This window comes from Gopherus evgoodei, chromosome 11, assembly GCF_007399415.2.
Source record: "Gopherus evgoodei ecotype Sinaloan lineage chromosome 11, rGopEvg1_v1.p, whole genome shotgun sequence".
NCBI lineage: Eukaryota > Metazoa > Chordata > Testudines > Testudinidae > Gopherus > Gopherus evgoodei.
The window spans coordinates 55,177,974-55,201,871 of record NC_044332.1 but is presented as its reverse complement, the minus strand read 5'-3'; the positions used below and the strand labels follow the sequence as shown (position 1 = coordinate 55,201,871).

Sequence of the window (23,898 nt, the reverse complement as noted above, 5' to 3'; positions counted from 1 at the left end):
GAGAGGTGTCATATTCTATGATAGCTGCAGTCTACAATTTGAGGCATTATTTCAATTGTTCCATTTACACTGCTCTGATATTCCAACATATTAGGAAAAATGGCTTTCCTGTGTAAGCAAAATGCATTCAGCTGAAGATCTACACAAGATGAAAGCACTGAGAGTATGTCTACACAGCAGCTGAGAGGATGCTTCCCAGTAGAGGTAGACAAACACGTGCTAGCTCTTCTTAAACTACTGCACTAAAAATAGCAGTGTGGTTGTTACTGCACAGGTGGCTAGCTCAGGCTTGCCACTCAAGTAGAAGCCCACCCAAACCCCTGGGTCTGCACACCTGTGCCGCTATATCCATATTGCGCGCTAGTGCCGAGCTAGTGTTTGCCTTTTTATCCATGCTAGAAGATATACTCCCAACTGCAATGTAAATATACCCTTAAGGGCCAATACTTCCAGAGGAAGTCATCTAATAGAATCATTCTAGGCTACAGGCAAGGAACAGGGGTACTTCTAAAAATGACAAAAGAAACTGAAGTTATAGTAACTGGCTTAAGCAATGTGTGACATTGCAAAGCAAGTATGTCAATGAACCCTGAGGAAACCATCAAGCAAGAATGACTGTGACTAGCAAAGGACAAAGATTTGTTGGAACTCTGTCACTTGTCCTTCCTGGGACACAATAATGTGGACTCATGGGCAGAGAAGCTGAGACTGCAGGAAGGGACTGAGAGACTGTATTTATCAAATGACTGCACACTTAAAACTTAGCTAGGTGGGCACTTTAAACCATATCGAGACCCCACAAATACTATGTGAAAAGCTAGGTATCTACCACTTACTCGATCTTGTCTCCCTTTAGGTCAGAAGATAAGGGGCTTTTTTCTCCTTTGTAAGGGACCCAGCAGACCTCATACTCACTGTCGTCATCACCCAATTCAGATTTTAAAGCCAAGCTTACTAGAAAGTGGTAATAAACTACAGTTTAACATGCTTCAGACTAATACTGCTAAAATATTGCTAGTTGGTAAACAAATTTAAAATACTTAGTAAGTTACTGATCAATCCTTTATTTGTAACGGAATATTGTAGCTGATATTATCCAGAGCTCCAGTATGTTAGTGGCAATACATTTAGAACTGTCAGTTCTGAACTCCACTAGAACTCTTAGCCTCATCTATATCGTTAGATGTTTCAAGCAAGTTTTAAGAGGGTCTTTTCATTATTTTGTGGTGGAAATAGTTAAAATTTCTTATTTAAAAGATCATTTCAGAAAAACAAGTTAACTGTATAAAAGTTACTATATATTTATATGTAATATTGAGTGTAATACTGTCTAAAGGGGAAGGTGACTATCTACACTAACATGGTCACCACTGTAAAAAGTTGTGATAAATCTTTTACAAAAAAAATAAAATATATGGAGATCTCTCTCTCTCATAGAACTGGAAGGGACCCTGGAAGGTCATTGAGTCTAGCCCCCTGCCTTCACTAACAGGATCAAGTACTGATTTTGCCCCAGATCTTTAAATGGCCCCTTCAAGGACTGAAATCACAACTCTGGGTTTAGCAGGCCAATGCTCAAACAACTCGCCCGAAGTATGCCTTCTGAGGTATCACAGGGGAAAAAAAAAGTTATAATCTGCTAAATACTATTATCCTGTTACAATGTGTATATCTACATTATATATGAGTTATGAAATTTTGCTGTGTCTAACAGAAACATGTTGTGGGCCTGGAAAATGCCCACATTAGTCACCTCTTTTCTACCCCATCTCTGGACTGAGAGTTCTGACCAGAGAAATTTTGAACAAGATCACTGAGGTCTCCAAAGTTACTTGGGCAACCCAGAATGACCTATAGAAAAAACTAGCAGACTTAACATACCTGCAAACAATCTGAACCATATACTCTAATCCAACTGTTATGTGTTTTACCTTAAAGTGCCCACCAAGCTAAGGTTTAACCTTTTAATAACTCATTTGTTTTCTTAGTAACTAGATCTTTATTTAGTTTACTAAGTATTGGCTATAGCATCATCTTTTGCTGAAGGTCCTGAGCATCTCTTCACCTGGGTAGGTGACTGGCCTTCTGGGGCTGGAAGAACCTCATGTGTGGTAATTTTTGGTTTTAATAACCTTTTAACACAGAAGTCCAGTTTGGGACTTAGGCTTAGGAAATACTTTAACAGGTTAACACTGTCCTAATACCATAAATCTCTTGTCAGTAGCAGTCAAGGTAATTTATAAATTTTGAAAAAAAAAAAAAAGACAATTTTGGGAAAAAAAGTGAGTTAAGTCCATCAGAGTTTTGCAGTAAGGCTCAAATCCATTTCTTTTATTCTAGTCAATGGCTGGAAAAGTTACTTATTTGGTGTGATTGTTTTTCTGAAGGGAGATCTTTTGTTTAAGTCTCATAATGCTCATTTTTTTAGTGGTGCCTAAAAGAGCAGCAAGAAGTTCATACTCACAAAAACTTTGTCTCCAACCACATTTTCCATTTGTAGTTGTCTGGTGATCTCCTTGAGAGCTATTTTATCGTTTGTCTGTAAGAGTCCTAAAAGAAAGCGGTGATTACACATCAAACACTAAATTATCTCCTCTGCTTTCTCTACACTCCAGTGGTCACACCATTATACAGCCAATGAAGAGACTTATTCCAGCAATTTTCCCCCCAAGTGGGGCTATTATTTTTGCAGTAAGACTATCTGAAGCAACATTTCAAGAGGTACAGACAGACAATCTTTAATAACTGAACAATGGATAGTAGGCAAAGATTTTTATGAGCGCAAATATTTTGAAACATCTTTAAAAAGGCACTATTGGTTGAAATTTACAGTAACTGAAAACCCAGTACAACAATATATAGTATTTTTAATTTAAAAGAATGACATATTACTTGCCATTCAGATGAACTTGCAAGAGGTTCTCTCTCACTTGCTTTACTTCCATGAGCTCTTTTAAGACATGATTTAATAACTAGAATGAAACAGCATAATTCACATTAAAATCCCTCCATTATGTTTTTTAAATTTAAAACAATAAAATGAAGAAACTGAAAATAAAACAAGAGGATCACACATCTACTAAAACTGAAGATACTGCTCAGTGACTGATCTAATCAAACTTTATTAGTTTGGGTTGAGGATACTCAAAAGAACGCGAGTACTTCCTGTGCTAACTACATTCTTGACATCTAACATTTGCGTCAGAGGAAAAATGTTTAAGAAATTTTTCTTCAGGTTTTGAAAAAATCCTCAGTCTTTCAAATCAGATCAATGAACCCCTTCTATATGAGCTCACCACTCCTTTTATCTTTAAAAAACAAAATGCAAGGATCCAGAACTTTGTGGTATGCATGAAACTTCTTGAGGCGCATGCTGTTGGCAGAAAATATGACAGATACTGTGGTATTTGGCTAAATTCACTATTCTAAACTTCTATTCTAGGATCATGAGTTAAGCGGATTAGTAGTAGTATCAGTTCTTTGTGGGAGAATATAAAATATGGCCAATAATTTTTCAAATTACAAAGTGCAGACTATTTTATAGCAAGCATATAAAACTCCAATAATGGAAAAAGTTTTTAAAAGATTCAGAAATGGTAGTCTAGCATTTTCATTTAGTAGATTACAGTAGCACTCAAAGGCCCCAATCAGGATTGGGCCTCATTGTGTTAGATGCTGTACAAGACAAAAGTAGTTAAGGTCCTGACCTTGAAGAGTGGAAAATGTTAAAGACACCTTGCGCACTAAGATGGCAAAGAGTGCACGAAATTAATGGCAGCATGCAATGATAACCAACAACATGCATAATGTGATACCAAAGAAAACTTTTTTAAAAACCACCATTTTAAAGACTTATCTGTGCTCTCAATTTTTCTACCCAGCCCTTGGCAAGATCTGATCTTAAAACATAAGTATTTTTATATTCTAGTATGAATTTAATATTTATTCGTTACTTCTCCCCCATTGCCTCCTCTACCCAATATCATTAGTTCCTTTTAAACATAGTATAGCTCTCCTGAAAACTTCTTCCCTTTCACCTTCAAGAAGCTAACTAAATATACTTAAATCTTTTATTTGTCTTATGAATTAACTGCTCATTTATGTAGCAAAAATGGGTTATAGACTGGGAAGAAGGACCATAACAACACTGAAGCTGGAAAATTGTTCTGATGAGGAAGAGAAGACTTTAGTGTCTTTAACAGTAGAAAACCCAAGACACATAATTTAAACATTGGTCTGTCACAACCATGATCACTTTGCTTACATGTTGTATCTCTTTCCTCCGTCTCAGTCTGTCCTTCACACAGTCTGCTTTATGCAAAGTTTTTGTACTGGCAACATTTAGCTTACTTTCAGTTCTGAAGAGTGAGAGCCCAATGGTAGTGGAAGAATACTACTATTTAGCACTTCAAAAAGGTCAAGTGCAGTAGACAAAACCAGCGACACGTTGTACAAGCACTTTTATATAGCAAATGTTTTCTCCATATGTTACTTTTTTTTTAAAAAAAGAATACTTTAGTGTTAACTATACCAATTTTTTTAATGTTACTGTTATGAAATTCTTTAGCTATTTTATAACTTACCAGTTTGAGACAATTTTTACATTACAAAAAGGTATTTTTTAGCCAAAATGTTTACAGTTTATAACAATATATAATATAGCCTTTAAGCTTTGTTATTCAAGTTTGGTAAAACTGTAAATGTAAGTTCATAGCAACCACTTAAGTGTTACTCCACACATTCTGACTAAAGGCTCCCTATGAACGTGGTGACATGATATATGGTACAGGAGATGCACCTATTAATTACTCTAATCAAGTTCTATAGCCTATTATAGGCTCCATCAAACCCTTACAGATAGATAGGACCATTCTTGTGGGACAGCAGAACTCAAGGTGTCAAATAGTTCACAAATATTCTCTCGAATTGAATGGTTTCAATAGCCAAGGTATCCACAGTTCCTACAATGCCTGAAAAGCATTCATAGGCAGCCACAGTGACTGCCTCATTATGGGAAAAAATGATTCTTGGGGATGGGAGGGAAGCTGGTGTCTCCCCTAGGCTTGTTCTGGCAGCTTGCCCAGCTGCTCTTCTGGTTCTGGTAAAGGGGCCCTATTGATGCCAAGGAGAACTGGTAATCTCCTCCTCCCCACGGAGATATGTGATGGAGGACTCTGGGACCAGTGGGATATTGTACTGGTGTTGGCCAGGTTGTGGGTGTGTGCCAGTCTTATAAGAGGCCTTAGTACTGGGCACCCTTAGGGTGGTGTTCCATCTGTCCTGTTTCCAGCAGATTCCCCTCCCAAAAAGAGACTAGAACAGCCTGATGAGGGGTAGAACACCTCTGGGACCAGCAACGCCATCAGGCACAGTTCCTATGAAGGTCAGTAGTAATGATGTTAGTGCCAGAAAGAAAAGTAAGGGTGGATTCTCAAAGGCAAACCCCTGCATCTGGAGTGGTTCCTCAGTCAGTGCTGGTACCAGAGCCCAAGTCTCTGGCCTTATTGGGTGCCGATGCTCTGTTACCATCTCTGAAGCTGAATGGCCTTGATAAACTACCTTTGGACTGAGTCCTCCTTTTGAGGTGGACGTTATGTCAAGCACTACTGTAAACACAGCTCTGCGCACATACCTAATGCAGAGTGTTTTGGGTCACTGTCCTAGAGCCAGCAATAAAGATACCAGTTTTGATGTCGTTGATATTGAGAACATATCCGATGCCATGAGTCCTTATGCTGATTCAACTGCTTTCTTCGGTCTCTTCTCCCTGCTGAAACTAGAGGTTTCTGGGGCTCTATTGGAGGAACGCCTCCCAGGTTCCAGACAGGATGACATTTCTTCCTCTAGATCTATGCTACCTTCAGTGAATTGTTCCAAGAGATGGCATTTAAGCCTTGTGTCCCTTGATTTCTGAGAGCACAAGGAAAAAAAGCATTCACTGGGGACAAGTGCTTCCCCAAGGGAGAAGAGAGACAGATTGTGTTCATCGGGGCATTAGACAGAACACAGAGCAGGAATTAAACTTCGAAGGCTGAGAGTTTGCCATATTTTAACCATTGTACAACTTTTCCCTGCTGTACAGGGTGTGCACAACAGGTCTGCAGAAGGTTTCCCGCATCATGTCTGGGCTTTTTTTGAATGTTCAACTAAACTGAGAAACTTTATAAAATAAACTAAGTAGTGATGACTGTTTTAGATAAATCTGGAGCTTGGATTGTCTAAGCGGGTCAGACACAATCCAGGTTCCATATTGCTACCACAGGTAGTAAGAGGGAATGGAGGGAGAGCCAGGGTCACTCTGCCTTTATGCCCTTGCATAGGAGCACAAGGTGCATATGTGGTCCCCATGGACACGGATAAGCAAAAGATTCTGGCCTCTCACACAGTGCACATTTGCCTACAGTGGGATCCACACTGATACCTCTAAGTAGAGCTGCAATGACTTCAGTGAAAACAAGTCTGCGTTACAGATTTTATACAGCCATCAGGGAGCTTCACAGAAGAAAGCACAAGAGTGAAAAACAGTAAAAGCAAATTGAAACTTCATAAAGCATGACCTGCTTCCAAGGACAAAAATTCTCCTTTTTTTTGGGTAGGACACAAACCTCAATCTATAAAGGGAAAAGTCAGTTGAGTAGCAGGTCAAATATCAAAGCACCCACTCGAAGCCAGATCAGAGAAATACCACTAATGCAGCAGTACAAGTTACCTCTGTTCCTCCCTATGATGAATTAAGGGCCTACAGTTTGAGTTAAGAGAAGCCTAAGGGCTGGTACATTCTGCTGGTGGGGTAGCGTAGCATTCAGAGCATTTCAAGATAACAAGTTTCTGTCAGTCACCCTAGGAATTTATTACACTTTGTCACAGGGTGGATGCACCTTTAAAGGAAAATGGGTCTCAGCCCCAGCTGTGACAAGTTCACTTTCCCACAGAGGGGAGGGGTCATACGGTTCGATCAGGCCTTTGGGATACGACAGAAGCCCAGGTGGACAGAGACAGACTTCAGCAAAGGATGCATGGAGAAGACTGCAGAGTAGCCAGGCTCCTGCAGAAGACCAAGATAGCAGGGGAGAGCAAAAGAGAAGGTTTGCCTGATGACCTCTCTGGCTCAGAGAGAAGACAAATCAGGGACAGTTCTGGATCCCTCTTGGGGAGGAAATGGTAAGAGTGGGAGTGGCTGTTTGAAGACCACGGAAGGACTTCCTAGAAAGGGCTGGCACTGGCTGCTGGATAAAGGGCAGACTGGAATGAAGATGCCAGAGTGAGTATGAGTTTGTGTGTTACAGTGATGACTTTACTTTGGGGCACCGAGTGTTTTGTTCATTATTAAACCAGTCCCCACCAAGAGTATCATTAGCCACAAGAAAGCTTTGTGGATTATTTCCAAGATCCCTGAGAGAAACTGAGGCGGGGTGCTTGCAGAGCCACCCTATACCAAAAGGGGGCAGGCTGGAGGCAGTGTTCCTATTATGTTCTTTATTGTGAACTGCACATAAAGTCTGACTCAAATATGAAATTCTTTTGCAAATTATAATATCCAGATGTCTGTAGTACAAAAACAAGAAAAATTTAAATAGGGTTTTTCTTTTGGCCAGCCTCATGAATACATCTCCTGAAATGCTCATAAAAATAGGCATTAGCAAAACAAGGTATCTTTAAAAATAAAACCCCACAAAGACAGGAAGTGACCAACAAGCCAAACTCTGCTGTGGTGCAAAGTCAGTGACACCAATGGAGTTGCACTCATTTACACCTTACATCAACTTGTATTAGGAGCTTTTACCATAGTCTTTCCTGATCCCCGGGGTCCAATAATGAGTGCAGAGTTACTTTCTCCATGGATAGTAGTTCGTTTCAGCAGCTCCAGTAGATGTCTATAATGACAATGACAATCGGTTAAAACTTCAAGAACAGGAGTATTTGCTGTAGCTGTAGAAGAGAATTCAGAGAAGAAAAGAAGCCTAACACAGGATGGCCTGTTAACTGTAAATCACAGAAACATACACTAGGTGCAAAATGTAGTACAACCCAAGTAAGAAAGGTGATTAGACTCAGATTTCATAAACATTAAAAATGTGTATATTATAACAGTATCACTAGGTCTTTACAAGTCTTCTACATACTATGTTAGGCAGCAGTATGCCATATATGCAAGGCAAATTTCACAGAAAAAACTACTACATTCAGTTCTTAGCTCCTTCCTTCAAATAGGAAAGAAACTAACCACAATTAGTATTAAGACTTTTGAACAGCAACTAACAGGTTGACAAACAAAGGAAGGAGAAAAATGCTTCAAAAATGTGTCAGCTGAGAGACCATTAGGACAGATGTGGAAACACTGACTAAATTTTAACCAACTGATTACCCATACTAAGCTTCTGATGCATTCACTGAAATTCAGGGTGTTTAAGCTAAAGTATAGGTGAACTTTGACAGAACTTAAATTTACAATGAAATTACAGAAAATAAAAGATGGCTAGAATAGTGTTCAAAATGTAAGTGAATTGATTTAGCATAGAAGATTAGAATTTTAAGCAGAAACAGTAAGTCATTTATCATAAAGTGGTAAACTTATTCTATATTATTCTGGTAAGAATATTCAACTATGGATTCTTCACACTGGTTTTTATTAATTTGTCACTCAAACTTCACACAAATCTAAAGTTACGGGAATGTTATTTGAAGTTCAGACAAAAATACTTTGTTAGAAATTTAAACAATTACTGAACTACTAAAGTGCCAGTTCTAGATGCCTTCCTTAAGCCAAAGCCATTCCCCTTTAGGATATCTTTATTGCATATTAAGATAATGTAAGTGATTCAGTGAAGTGTTACTGTAAAACACTGAAATGGTTGTAGAGAGATTCTAGTAACTACAAGGGCTTTTTCAGTTCTCTGCCATAACTGAAGAATAAAAACTCCTGCTGATTCAGTTTTTCATCAGGTTGCCTCTCCATAGCGTAACACCACCACCACCACCACCTTTGTTGCCGTGGAGGTCATTCCCTGTGATTGGAAATATTTTAAAGATGTCAAAAGCATATAGAATGGGTCCCACAAGTTTTTTTTTTTTTTTAACCAATGAGGACCAGTCTATCTTCTACATTTATTTCCCATAAAAATGGAATTAATTCAGTGAATAATGTGTGCATAACATTGTTTTATTCATTATTTTAAAAAGTCTCTTACAATATGCATTTTATAGTAGAACACTTTATTTTCTTACACTGACAATGGGGAAGAGAAGAGAAAAGAAAGAAAGGAACATAACATTAACAACTGAAACAATCTTCCAAGTGTATTCTTCCCTCTGAATGGAAGAAAGGAGAACAAAGTAACTCTTATATCATCTTGGATGTCTTTCAGCAATGAATGATCAATATTCAAAATAAATTCTTTATCAAAAGAGGAAGACAATAAAAAAGTTAACATAAGAACCGACATACTGGGACAGATGAAAGGTCCATCTAGCCCAGGATCCTGTCTTCCGACAGTGGCCAACGCCAGGTGAGATGAGGCGACCACATCTGCACGCAGTATTCAAGATGTGGGTGTACCATGGATTTATATAGAGGCAATATGATATTTCTGTTCTATAATCTATTCCTTTAATGACTCCCAACACTTTCACTTTTTTGACTGCTACTGCACATGGAGTGGATGTTTTCAGAGAGCTATTCACAATGAATCCAAGATCTCTTTCTTGAGAGGTAACTGCTAATTAAACCCCATCATTTTATATGTATCGTTGGGATTATGTTTTCCCATGTGTATTACTTTGCACTGAATTTCATCTGCCATTTTGTTACCCAGTTTTGAGAGATCCTTTTGTAGCTCTTTGCAGTCTGCCTGGGACTTAAATTAGCTTGAGTACTTTTGTATCATCTGCAAATTTTGCCACCTCATTGTTTATCCCTTTTTCCAGACCATTTATGAATGTTGAATAAGACTGGTGCCAGTACAGACCCTGGGGGACACCGCTATTTACCTCTCCATGTTATTTTTTGGAGTCCTCATTTATACTAGCAAATGTTTCATTATTAGGTCCTGTAATAGGGTGTCTCACTCCTTAAACTGGAGCTAGCCACTCCTAATTACAGAATAAGCCATATCTAGGCGAGATCAGGGTGACTGCCCTATAAAGAGCAGCAGGAAGCTGCAATGAACTGATGAATACTCAGGAACTGGACTGCTAGGAGTGTGCAGGTTCTAGCAGAAACTCCTTGCACTGTTCTGACAAAGCAGGAAAGGCTCCAGGCAGGAAGGCCTGGGAGAAGAAGATACAAACCAAGATCTCTCAACTTTTGGATGAACTTACACTAAAAAAAAATTCAAAAATTTAAATAAAAAAACCCAAGAAAGGATAGGAATGCACAAAATGTGTGAGTTTCTTGAACAGCGCAGGAGGGGAACTGCAGGCTAGCTATCACATGACCCTAGGTCATGAGGAGATGCACAAGAGGCAGCCAGCCTGTTGCAGTGTCATTTTTGAGGTGTAGCTAAGATACCATATTATATTGCATCACGTGGAAATTAATAGCTAAGGGATCTAACTACACTTTAGAATAAACCTTCTCTTATTTTCCTCACTATTTGACTTCTATCCCTAGATTTTCAGGCAATTTTTTGTGCGTTTTCGACACTATAGCATCAATTAGGCTTTCCAAAGATCTGTCTGTACAATCCCATAGCACTTATCAGTCTGGCATCCAAGATCCTAGAGTTGCTTTGAATTCTCAAGAGACTATTCATGAATGGCAAAGTTACAGTGATCCAAGAGGATAAAAAACATAAAAATGTGTGTGCGCACGCACACACCACTTATTTTTTAATCTATATTATATAATATATCTATATAAAAATGAAGTTAAGAGCTTTCCTACTAAGGGAATTTTACCAAAACTTTCCAACCAAAAAACATTTAGGCTTGGAACGTACATGAGAAAAATTCAGCCCAGGTGGTGATTTTCTTTTAGAAATGTATACACATGAAAAACAGGAATACAAGTCTTTTTCTAATAATCTAATTTTAAAACAAAAAAGTTTAAATGAGTTTCAAGCTCTACTAAAAGGTTTTAAGAAGTTGCTTCTTTTAAGTACATTTAAAAAAAATCGCTACCTAACAGAAAAAAGATCAAAGGCATAACAGGCCCCGTATAAATCAGAATTTTCTCTGTTTCAGCCGAGGTCAAAATAGTAAGGTGCTGCCCACAAAGTTATGAAGTTGCTTACTCACTTGTACTGAAGTTGAACCCCAAACAGTTTTCCATTAGGGCACTGATGACAAAATCTTTCACGTAAAATTCTTTGTACCTATTGAGATAAAGTAAGATTGGCACAAAATACTTAATGCCTGTAACATGGAGACAGAAGGGTTATTAAATGTAGGTGCTGTTCTCAAGCCTCTCCAATGTCTGATTTGAGGTAGCAGGCCTAACAGGTGCTGTAGATCAGACTTCCCTTTGGAAAGAAAAAAATTCAGTAGTCTCTGAAGGAAAGGTCTTCTATCTTACAGCTGATTGGACTGATCTCTCAGTAACAGTGAGGAGAAAGAGGCCATTCGATTTGGAAATACAGTCTAACTGCCTGGAGCTTGGGCTACCCTCCCTTTTAGGTTTGCATATCCTTGCCAGGTAAATCCCTGACAAGTTCAGTAGCAAAACCTTGTTATACCTTACATAACATACTAAACACGTTTGAATACTTATAAAGTGTAATCACAGCAAATAGATGAACAGAGCACATGGTGATGCATCATTCCTGTTTTGCTTGCTTACCTGTAAATGTGCTATTCAGTAATTGTTCTTCCTGTCCTTAGTACAAATTAATATACTTCTCCCCATCCCACTTTTCATGTCTGTTTATGTGAAAATGTGTCATGAATCTAAGCCTCAAAATAATTTGAACCTTACCCAGAGAGCCACCATTTGTTTAGAAATTCCTCAGAGAAGCTTAAAATTATCTTAACAGATTTCTCTATTAGACAAACTGATTATTTTCCTGTTTTGAATTAATAGCTATTTACGCAAGTCAAGAGTTGTGAGAGAGTGCTTTAAGACAAAAATCTGTGTGCGTCAGCAGGGTCTGCAGAGTTCTGAGAACTCAGTATTAGCTAGCGCAGCAGCTCAAGCATTTTAAATATAGTGGCCCTTCTGATACCGAAGTGTGAAAGCGGGAATATAGATGTATACCCGAGTGACCCAATTTTATTTTAGAACGGTCAACAGCAGGACTGCAAGTACAATCAATGGCAAAATTCAGTTTTAACAGTAGTCTAAGTTCTGGCAACATATTCATAGTAAAAAAAAAATAGAAGTCACTCCTCTACCATGGAAGACAGCGTATCTATAACTGAAGAAGCCTATTACAACCACTGAATGATTAATACATAAAAGTATGTTGGATAATATCTAGATAGTCCGTTTGAGGTGTTGAAGAGCACAAAAGTTTAAGCTGCAGCCTCTTCAGAGAGCTGCGAGCCTACCTCACCTGGCCCCTGTAGTGAAGGAGGAATTCACCTGGGCTGTGACTCACACTGCACATAGGAAGAGGATAGGATCAGTCAATAACCTCGAACGTGAATTTGAAGACAGGCCAGGATTTGCTATTTACTTACCTTGAATGTTTACTTTTATGAAGTGTAATAGACTTGTCAGTGAGCTAACCGTAGACTGCCTTCAAAATTTGACTTACAAAATACAGGATTGTTCCAAAGCACTTTTATTATAAATAATTAAAAATTAGACCAATGGTTTGAATACCTGTATCTAACCAAGTGAATCATCAAGTGGCAACCTGATGCAGGTACAGGACTGATGATGCACGGTCATCAAAAGGGATCAAATCTAGGGCCTTCAGGACCAGATAATGCTTGACAAGAGGACTCCCTTAGCTGTTTTATAAGGGAAGGGTGGAAATTCACTGCAGCCAAACACTTGAAGAGGTCAGTGTCACCTACCCTACATCAATGAATTAGAGTCACAAAGAAGGAAGTCAGAAAAAAATGTTACCCACCTGTGAGATGCATTCTCCATTTACAGAGCTCGTCTCCTTTGACTTACGTTTACTCATTGCAGTAATTCACATCTTAAATTAAAAAAAAAAGATTCTCTAAGTTTAGCTTTTTGTTCAACTGTATGCTTGTCAAAAGAGCAATTTGAGAGGTTAGCGGACTGCACTTAATGCAATACCAAATCAATATGAATGTGTAAACACTGCCATTAACAAACAACTGAATTTGAGTAGTCGAGTTTTTCATATGTATAAACAGGCAAAACCACCAACATTTTTGGTTATATCATATTACTGGTACAAACAACTAATATCAAAAGAAAAAAAAGTCTTGCACCATGACAGCTTAGATGAAGACTTTGTGTACACACACACACACACACACACACACACACAATTGCTATAACTGTATTAACATAGTTATACCAATCAAACCCCAAAGTATGGACAGTCATACCAGCATGAAAAAATGTTTTACATTGGTATAGCTTATTCCCCTTTATATATAGGAATAAGTGATACCACTATAAAGAACCTTTGTACGAATATAATTGTCCACCCTTGGACACTGCACTAGCATAACTACATCCGCTTAAAAAGAAGTCATACAACTGACAATTATACTGGTACAAAACTGGTGTGTACATCTGGCTAAAGCTTCCTACCAGGAGCCGAGAAACCAATTCCATACTAATGAAAAGAAAGGCACTTAGTTGCAATGAAAGACTGAGTTCAGCAAAGTGAAAAAACTACAGTCCAGAGACTCTCAAGCCTTGGCTACACTTCCAAGTCAGAGCAAATTAAATCAGCCTCGGGCACCCTAACTCCTGAGGTGTCCACACCGTCAAGGCACTTAGAGCGACTGGACTCTGCAGCTGGTAATCCACCTCCACAAGCAGCACAGAGCTTGTTGCACGCTGGCTGAAATGCCAAGGTGTCAGTGTGGATGAAATGTTGCATTACTGAGCTGTGACTGGCCTCCAGAAACATCCCATAATCCCTTGAAATCCAGTGGCCACTCTGGTCATTGTTTTGAACTTGGCTGCAGACATGCAAATATCCCCTTTCAAAGCTGTTTCTGACAGCCGGCATGCTTATGTGCTCTGGGACAAAGCAAACCATTACTGTGGAATGCTCCTGCTGCAGAGGTAGATGTTTGTGCGTGTGAGAGAGAGTGAAGAGAGAGGGATGGAAGTGTGGGCTGATGTTGGGATTTCCCCTTCCTCCTGCTGCTATCTGAACTTATAAAACAGCATACTGACACACACTGCCCCCAAAATACTGTCTCTCCCCCCACATACACCACACAATCCATCACACTCCACACCCTGTCGCCCTCCCCCCCCCCCCCGGCTTCCATTTGAAAAGCACACTGCAGCCACTTGCCCATCGGGACAGCTACCACAAGGCACTGCTCTCTCTGTGGCATTGCAAGAGCTGCTCATGTGATCACGACACTCCACTTGCATCTGACAGTGTAAACACATGGCAATGTTTTCCCTGCTGCAGTCTCCGAGGGCTGGTTTCACTCCCGTGCTTTCTACACCTCCAAGCGTAACTATGCCCTCAGTGAGAAAGGCTTCAGTAGTAGTCCGATAGTGACAAAAGATATGGGGGGAACACACCCCCAAAACCACAAAAAAACCAATCTCAGAAGACCTAACAGTTATGGTTATGTCTGAATGACCAATTTTTAAACCAAAGAAATCAGCTAAAGAATATTTTGTTCTTCCAGAGAATAAAGGTCAGTTTTAGCTTCACAGGCAGTTACACAACATCTATAAGTAAGGATTATTTTTCAAACCACAAAACTAGAACAGCTTCATCAAAACCTGTCAGCAGAGACATGCCAAGTAACAGATAAAAGTTGTGTGGAAGAACTAACACAAAACTGTAGAAGGTGACATGCAGTTCTCTCCTTTCAGTGATCTTTGAATCCTAATTAGCAAGTGTGATCCAGAACCTTACAGGGACAACCTATTACAATCCATTTAGATAAATTTTACAAGCCTTAGGGTTTTTTCCTGACTCCACGAAGTAAACAAAACATGCACCAGAAGTTCACAGAAGCCTGTGGCCCTTGTAATAGAGGAAGTGAAGGCTTCTTTACCACCAGAAGGTGATTTACGTACAATATACATTTCAGATTATCGAAAGGAACTGGAAGGGCATTGTCAACAGAGAAAGGAATAGTAAGCACAGTGTTCTTATCCTTATGAAGGGGAATAAATGGACTTTCAGCATAGAGATGGAGACTACAGCACTTATATATAGAATCTTAAGAGTCTGTTTCATCTTCTGGGGGGCAAGTAGGAAGGAAGTTTATCCTTTAATTGAAGTGCTATTCCTTAGTATGGCTTACTCTGTTTCAGGAGCAGAGGAATAAATTTGAAAAAAAAATTCTGATTCACATTGTGTCTATAGTTTTGACATAACCAGAACAAAACAGCAGTAAAATAAGCTAGCTGTCAAGCAATGCCCAGCCACATAGTCAGCATCAAAATTAGACTGTCTCAGTGCTGATCCTGGACAACTCCTGTGTTGAAGATGTGAACATCTCCCTACAATGAAACCACATCATTTGACACTAGAGAGAAAAAGTCACACTTAAATCCTGAAATGTGTCTATTACAACTCCTTTAATGTTGTAAGGGATAAGGTGAGTGAGAATCTCTTTTATTGGACCAACTTCTGTTGGTGAAAGAGACAAGCTTTCCAGTTCTTCAGGTCTGGGAATAGTAGTAGATTGGTGCAGTAAGCCAGACACTGGATTTATTTTTTAAGACCGTGATTTTAGAGTCTAGCAAAGGTCTGCATTTAAGCTCCTAGGGTCGTCTTTTAAAGATGTTGTTCAGGTTTCCTTTGAGAATGAACACAGATCAGATATGGAGTGATTGTTTTGTGAGAAGTATTTGCTCAAGACAATATCTCAAGGCTAGAGAAATCAATCATCCCCGTTTTAAGAGATTTTTAAAATCTACAGTTACCTTAGTGATTAAAATAGAATCTCAGATTTCAATTCAGTTTTTACATTAAAGCTTTGGCTACAGTATAGACCTTACAGTGGCACAGCTATAACACTGCAGCTGCACTGCTGCAAGGTCTCCTATGCAGCCACTCTATGCTGGTGGGAGAAAAGTCTCCCGCCAAAATAATTTAACCAAGACCAACAAATGGCAGTAGCTATGTATGCAAAAAACTTTGTTGATTGGGGCGCGTGGGGGAAAAAATACTGATGAAAGCACAGTAGTCAACAAAAGTGCTCATATAGATAAAACCGAAGATTAGCTTTAACTCTAAACAGCTAGTATACCAAAGGACTAAAATTATGCCAGTCAACCACTGATCTGTAAGCTGCTTTATAAGCTTCAGTAACATAGTGAGGTGTTAGCTAACTCTGGCTTGTATCAGAGGCATGTGCAGTAGGGTAGAGGCTGTCTCAAGCTCGAGTGTTTGCAGGCAGCCTGACTTCAGACATGCTGTGGCTGCTGAACCTGAGCTCAGCCCATGTATCATGAGTTTGAATCTTGCTGGTGAAAAAAAAATTTTTTAATTCTGAAAATGCCACTTGACTGAAACCTAAAGTATTCATGGGAAAGAGCTGCTTTCAACAAGTCACAATGAGAAATTTTTGAAAAAAAGTTTCTATAAACGAAATAGCCCATTGACACTTTTAAAGGGAAATGTTTTGGTCTGACAGAGCTGTGTTTAGGAATTTCAGTTAATTTGTACTAAAGCGGGGGGGGGGGGAGAAATACGGTCAAAATGAAATATTTAGATCCAAAGAGGTTTTCAGATTGTCAGTTACATGAAAGTTTGAGATTGACTTTTTTATCCTAAATTGAGAAAGGGAAGTTTACAAAAATTGTGAAAATTTTGTTGGACCAAAAAAAAAAAATAATAATTTTCCCACGCATCTTTAATTGCTCTCTGTCTCCATTCTATAGGGGCTCCCTCTTGGGTTTTTGCTCTGAGTGCAAAGCTTTGTTTTAGAAGCCAATAAAGCAACTGGCGGCATACGTGCCAAAAGGCAGCACGCGAGCTGATTTTCAGTGGCACACTGATGCCGGCTTGGGGTTCCGGCTGGGGTCCCGGGCGCCGGCTCCGCTCAACCCGCTGCCGACCCCCTGCCAGATGGGGGTCCATCCACTGGCCCAGGGTCTTAGCTGCCAGCCCAGGACTCTGCTCCTGGCCTCAGTCTGGTGCTCTGCAGCCTCCCCTACCTGTGGCCCACAGCCCAGCACCCCACCTTAAAATATCCCAGTGGCGCCGGGACTTTGTAAGTCCTGATTTGCTGCTTATACCTGCTACATGGAACAGTGCATGGAGTTTGATGTTGTGCCGTCTGTCAATTTTTTTTTTCCCCCGCTGTGAGTCGAGGAGTACATTTGACAAAAATGTCAGTTCCTAAGAAAGCAAAGTTAGATGTCCATTAATTTCAGCCTTCTTGGACAGACATTTGGATTTATTCAAAAGAAGGACTACGCTGTTTGGCTTTCTGTTGTGAAAGCATTTGTAGCACATCAAGTGTTCAACAGTATTTGAACGAAGCAATGAGAAAAACCTTTGGATGAAACAGAGAAGACTGAATCGATCAAAAACGCAGTAGCAAAGCAGTGTTTTTAAAAAGTTTAAGTAAAAAAAAACGAACTACAGAAGGAAGGAAGTTACAATATTGCACAGTGCACTGCAAAAAACTGAAAGCTGTTTACAGATGGGGAATATATAAGAAGTTACTCTCAGCAATTCGAAGGTTTTGTTCAATGGATTTGCCAAATAAAGATACAACCGTATCTAGAATAAAAGAACTGCCTGTCTCTGCCAGAACAGTTGAGACATGCATAAGCGAAACAGCAGCGTTGCAGTTGATGAGAGAGTGGATATAAACAACATTCCACGTTTGGCAGTTGTTGCAAGATATTGTGCTTCCAATGAAATCCAAGAGGAACTTTGTTGCCTAAAACCCCTGCATGGTACAACAAATGGGGAAGATATAGTGGAAAGTTTTGTAAACCATTTTGAAGAATGAGGAGCTGACATCAGAAAAATATTTTGTGTGACAGATGGTGCTCCTGCCATGGTCGGAAAACAGAAGAGATTTGTAAAGTTACTTGAAGATCAGATTGGCTGCCCAACAGTCAAATTTCACTGTATCATCCATCAAGAAAAGGTCTGAATTAGAAATTTTAGCACACAAGTTAATATTTGATGACTACAGTGGTGCGAATTGTAAATTTCCTTGTGAAGCTCAATCTGCTTTGACTCAGACAGTGTCAAGCACTGAGATGACAGTGCTTATAATGACATTCCACTTCACAGCAACATTCAGTGGCTAAGTCATGACAAGGTTTTGATGCAATCAAGGCCTTGTCATTTAAACACACAAAACTACCCCAAACTGGATGATGACAAATGGCTGTGTAAGCTCATGTTTCTGACACCACCCTTCAACTAAACGAACTCACCTCTGCCTCCAGGGTGCCCGGGAAAACAGTTCTGGGATCTTTATGAAGCCTAGAAGGCATTTGTTGTAAAAACTAGCATTTTTTCTCAGGGATAGTCAAACTTCAATTTTCTGCTACTTCTAACATGTAGAGAGCTATTGATGCATTGCACTGTCAGTGTCGATGAGATTGGAATGTACATGAAAACTGGAATCAGAATTTTGACAGATTTCAGATTTCCAATGATTTGGGTCCAATGCTTTCTTTCTAATTAAATCTGAAAAGTTCAACAAAAGCACTTGGATTTGTCTGTATTTCAGTGGATGCATGTTGATTTCGAAATGCAGCTTGTTCAGTTAAAAAGCTCAGAATTGTGGGCATCAAAATTTGGAGATCTGTGGAGTGCACTTGAAGCTATCAAGAGAGATCATGGGCCTCTATTCTGACCTGCTGGATGTCCCTGCCAGTCAAATGTTACTGTTTGAAGAAAATTGCGTTTGCAATGCTTTCAGCATTTGGATCCACATACTTATGTGAACAGGTATTTTCACACATGAAATCTGTCCTCTGTCCCTCTCGGAGCCAGTTAAGAACTGATCACTCAGAAGCCTGTGTGCAGCTTAAACTATCCAAATATGTGCCAGATATTGGAAAACTCAGCAAGAAAAAGCAAGGGCAAGGATCACACTAACTAAGATCTGCCTTTAATTTAATTTTAAATGAAGCTTCTTAAACATTTTAAAAGCTTATTTACTTTACATACAACAATAGTTTATATATTAAAGACTTCTAGAGAGAGACCTTCTAAAAACATTAAAATGTATTACTGGCACGCAAAACCTTAAATTACAGTGAATAAATGAAGACTTGGCACACCACTTCTGAAAGGCTGCCGACCCCTGCAATAAAGCATGCTCTAAAATCCACATGCTACTCAGATTTTACTTAAGAAATATTTTCATGGAAGACTATTAATGTAAGAGGGTATAAGATTTTAAGGGTTTGCCTACACTTAAAGTGCTTCATTGCTTCAGTGAAGAGTGCTTCTCCTATCAGTGTAGACAGGCTACCTCCCTGAGAGGCAGCCACTACTTGACCTTGCACTGTCTACACCTGGGGTCAGATTGGTTTAAATTGAGTCACTCAGAGATGTGAATTTTTCCTAGTGTAAACCAGGCCTCATAAACATTAGGGTAGAGCCAGGGCCATCCCTGTGGGGTGCAGGAGCCGAGACAAACCCCTCCTGTCGGCCCAGGCCCACTCCCAACCTTTCCCCAACTCCCGCGCTGCCTTCTTCTGCCCCTGCTCTGCCCCCATTCCACTCCTTCTCACAAGCCCCCGCACTGCCTCTTCCCGACTTCCACCTCTCCCTGAGCGATGCTGGGAACTGGCAAGGTGGACTGGGGCCAGGTCACTTGCTGCTGTGAGTGCCAGGCCCCCTGCTGACCCTGCATGCCACCTTGGACCCCTCGGAGCCCTCATCCATCCTATGAATGGGACAGCTCTAGGTGGAGTCATCATGCCCCACTCATTAACCCATTTCCTGATCAATGGGACACTAGTCAAAGAAAAGCAAGTAACTTCAACTCTCAATGTCAGCATGAGCAAAATCAACTAAAACAAGAAAATGCCCTCAGAGAAGGCTATGTCTAAGGACAAGTGTAATGTCAACATTTAGATATCAGCATACCATTCCCAGTCAAAACATTAACATGTTTATAGTGAAAAAGATAAATTTCAGTGGTCGACAATAATTCATCCAATCTACAAAAATCAAGCTTTATTCCTCCAAGTGCAGTAGTTTCTCTGAGACACATTGGATTCTAGATAATTTTAGGTGTATGGCCATTTTAAAATGTTACAGCAAACTTCAAGTCATATTTTCTCTACAGAAACTGCTACGGCAAACTCAAGCAGTCTGCAAGGTACAATCAACTTTTTTAAAAGTTACATTGTAATCCATGTTACAATGGAACTCCTGGTGCATCTTTGACTGTGGTGGAGCTAACACCCTATCATAATACTGCTGGGCCACATAAGATCACAAGTGTAGAACTACTAGTGCAAGGTGTCCCTCAGCTACAGACCCCCTCCAGAAGGAGCTGGTTTTAATATTCAAATTCCCAAGCATAGCAAGATTGTCTTGAAGTTCGGTATGCCACAACATACAATAAAGTAGACTTTGGGAGAAGGGGAACACCAGTCTCCCACTGAGATAAATGGGACAGTTACCATCTTCATTTCTCTCCAGTGTTTCTCCAACCTACTAGGGCCCTGGAAGTAACCTACTAGAAGAACATGGGCCAGAAAAGTGACAAACTGTTTTCAAAATGATTGTCTAAACAATTGGCCATTCCACAGCGTAGGATAAAACCCAGGACTCTCAGAGGTGGTAAGGACACACTGAGGGGGACTGCATTTAAGGGTTTGATGCTTTCCTAAGATCTGTAATGCTGGGATTACTTAAAGGAATCTCTTAATCACAAAAGTTTTCATTCTTGTTAATCCTGAGTTTCTTTACTTCACTGCCATGTAGTCCCTAAAAGGGTATAATAAAACAAAAACAGAAAACTTTTCACAGTCAGTGGATTTGGGGTGGGGTTTCATGTTTAAGTAACTAGGGGGTTGGAGGAGGGCTGAAGTATTGGTTTGGTCTAAGCAGCCAGACTGTAGGGTCCAACTGCCAAGAACAGTGCCAAACACTGGATCTGCACGTGTGAATGTTTGAGACCCAGAAGTGAGAGCAGTGGTTATCAGTCACTACCCAGACGCAAGGGACTCTGGATCTGACTGCTGAATCCCTAGTGCTCCAATCACAATCAACTGGTGTCCATTCAGAGAGTAGAACTGGCCAAAGACAATCTAAGCACCTCATTCTTATTTCTTTCAGAAGCCCAGGAGAAGGAAGGAAGAAAACAGCTCTTCATGCAGATACTGCCCCTGGACTTCCTCTGGTGCCCTCCCTAAATCCAACCTCTGTTCATATCGAGTTATAGTTGGTAGTATCTGGTAGTCTGACCTCTGTTCTCCTCTCTCCACTTTGGATAGATATTACTATCACTAATGCATACAGAAATTTATCCTCTATAATTTTCTCTTGCTATACCTCAACACCTCCTAAAAAAACCCTTACATCTCCCAAGTAGTGTCAATACATATTAAGGGAAAGTAAGGAACAGAGCATGTCAAATAACTAGATATATATCCTTGAACAATTTTTGAAGTTCCATGTACTTACTGAGCATTTGCAATAGTTACATTAAATACAAGCATTAGCTTTCGTTGACAGAGTAACAAGCCTTGCGGATGAGGAGTGGGGGGAAAATATGGTAGATGTGGTCTATCTTGACTTTAGTAAGGATTCCAATACCGTCTTGCATGAGCGTCTCAAACTAACTAGGGAACTACAACCTAGATGGAGCTACTATAAGGTGGGTGCATAACTGGTTGGAAAACCGTTCCCAGAGAGCAGCTATCAGTGGTTCACAGTCAAACTGGAAGGGCATATCAAGTGGAGTCCCCCAGGGATCATCTGTTCTGGGTCTGGTTCTGTTCAATATTTCCATCAATGATTTAGATAATGGCATCAAGAGTACACTTAAAGTTTGCAAATACCACTAACCTGGGAATGGCTCCAAGTGCTCTGGAGGATAGAATTAACAGAAATAGTTCTGGCCTTGTTCAGAGAAGTATACTTGCCTAACTCCTTGAAAAATGCAATAGTTCTTCAGAAGCTCTCTCTTGACTCTGATAACACTGGTTTACAATTTTTGAGAAGTCGTCTGCTTCAGAGATAAAATGTGATATTTATTATGTATTTTGATGTGCTGAATTCAAATATGACAATTAAAACAACTGATTGGCTACTGGTTCTAAGATATTTAAGTTTTTACATTTTATGTCTATGTATATTGTGTAGATAGTAGAGTTTTAATCATAAATTGTAAACCTGGGTCTTCTCATGTGTTTATGGTTGCTTTACATGATAATATTTCACCTGTCCTGTTTATGTAACACTTTAAAAATCAGCAAAAGGGTTATATAAATAAAATGTATTATGAAACAAAAAGGCAAAAAACGATTATGTACATAGTTTAGTCCTATTCAGTGTCTACTCGGCACTTCTTGGCTTGTCTCTTGTATTCATTAAATGGAGCATCTCTTGTCACTGTCCAGCAATAGTCTGCAAGCATTGATGGGCTCCATTTGCCCTGATAGCCTGCCAGGAGATTCCACTGCTGTAGTCTGGAGCCCAACAGCTCTGCCTTACTCTTGGGTAGTTCCAAATCCCTGACAAGGTCATTCACTTCACCTTGTGTTAGGAGGTGTGGTTCAGAGGAGGAGGATGGGAGAAAATGTGGGTCCTGTGACATTGATGGTTCAGGACCAGAAGTTTCATCCTCTTCCTCGTCTGACTCAAGTGAGAATGATTCTGGTGCATCAGGAACCGGCAGTCTCTCTCTGTGAGGTACTGCGCGAATAGCTGATGGAATGTTTGGATAATGCACAGTCCACTTTTTCTTCTTTGACACACCTTTCCCAACTGGAGGCACCATGCAGAAGTAACAATTGCTGGGATGATCTGTTGGCTCTCTCCAAATCATTGGCACTGCAAAAGGCATAGATTTCCTTTTCCTGTTCAACCACTGGCGAAGATTTGTTGCACAAGTCTTGCAGCATATGTGTGTGGCCCACCTCTTGTCCTGATCTCCAATTTTGCAGCCAAAAGAAAGGTGATGGACTTTCTTAACCATAGTGGTTATACTGCGCCTTTGTGATGCAAAAGTCACTTCACCACAAACATAGCAGAAGTTATCTGCACTGTTCACACAAGTACGAGGCATCTCTGCTCACTTTGGCTAAACAGAAATGTGTCCCTTTGCAAAATCAAAAACTGACAAAATAAGAGCACGACACTGTATGATTTCTAGAGCTGATATAGGGCAATTTGTTCAGCAGAGTGATGTAAGCTTCGTTATGATTGCATCATCCATGACTTCTAGGAATAACATGATGCAATTCATATCATGTATGATGCAATACCAGCTTCAGATTGCATCATTCATTGTTTTGCCTAAAAAGAAAGTACTGTCCAAACCCAGTCATAGATTTATTCCTAGATCCAGTCAAAGATGTATTTTAGTCATCTCTGGTTTAAATTGAGATCCCTTCCCTTTATAACTCACTTATCCTCAGCCATTCTCAAGTCAAGGGTCGTATATACTGACCCAATAGCATATATTGAAAATAGAGCCAAATTTTAAGCATCATTTTTGTTCTCAGTGACCCAGAATTAGTAAAGTTGGACTACATTTATTTCAGAAGCATTTTGGCTGTAGAGCAGTGTAACCTCTCCAGCTATTATTCTCTCTCTAACTTTCCCTTCCTGGGCAAAATAATTAACAAAGCACATGTTACATCAACTAATTGACCTCCTGAGGTCC

At 39.8% G+C, this 23,898-nt stretch overlaps 1 protein-coding gene across 6 annotated transcripts in view; it reads right to left on the bottom strand.

The window, feature by feature from the left end:
- Positions 1-23,898, bottom strand: part of ORC4 (origin recognition complex subunit 4) — a 61,994-nt gene that overhangs the window by 27,516 nt on the left and 10,580 nt on the right. For 3 of the 6 annotated variants that reach the window (XM_030579801.1, XM_030579803.1, XM_030579798.1), the window contains exons 2-6: positions 13,014-13,085; positions 11,236-11,312; positions 7,784-7,874; positions 2,897-2,972; positions 2,465-2,550 (exon numbers count right to left, since the gene is read on the bottom strand). In XM_030579801.1, the coding sequence (XP_030435661.1) occupies positions 2,465-2,550; positions 2,897-2,972; positions 7,784-7,874; positions 11,236-11,312; positions 13,014-13,070 (387 nt within the window). In that variant the 5' untranslated portion in view covers positions 13,071-13,085. Of the gene's footprint in view, positions 1-2,464; positions 2,551-2,896; positions 2,973-7,783; positions 7,875-8,876; positions 9,006-11,235; positions 11,315-13,013; positions 13,086-23,898 lie in introns of those variants that run through there. The other 3 variants (XM_030579799.1, XM_030579800.1, XM_030579802.1) reach the window with 3 other exon arrangements.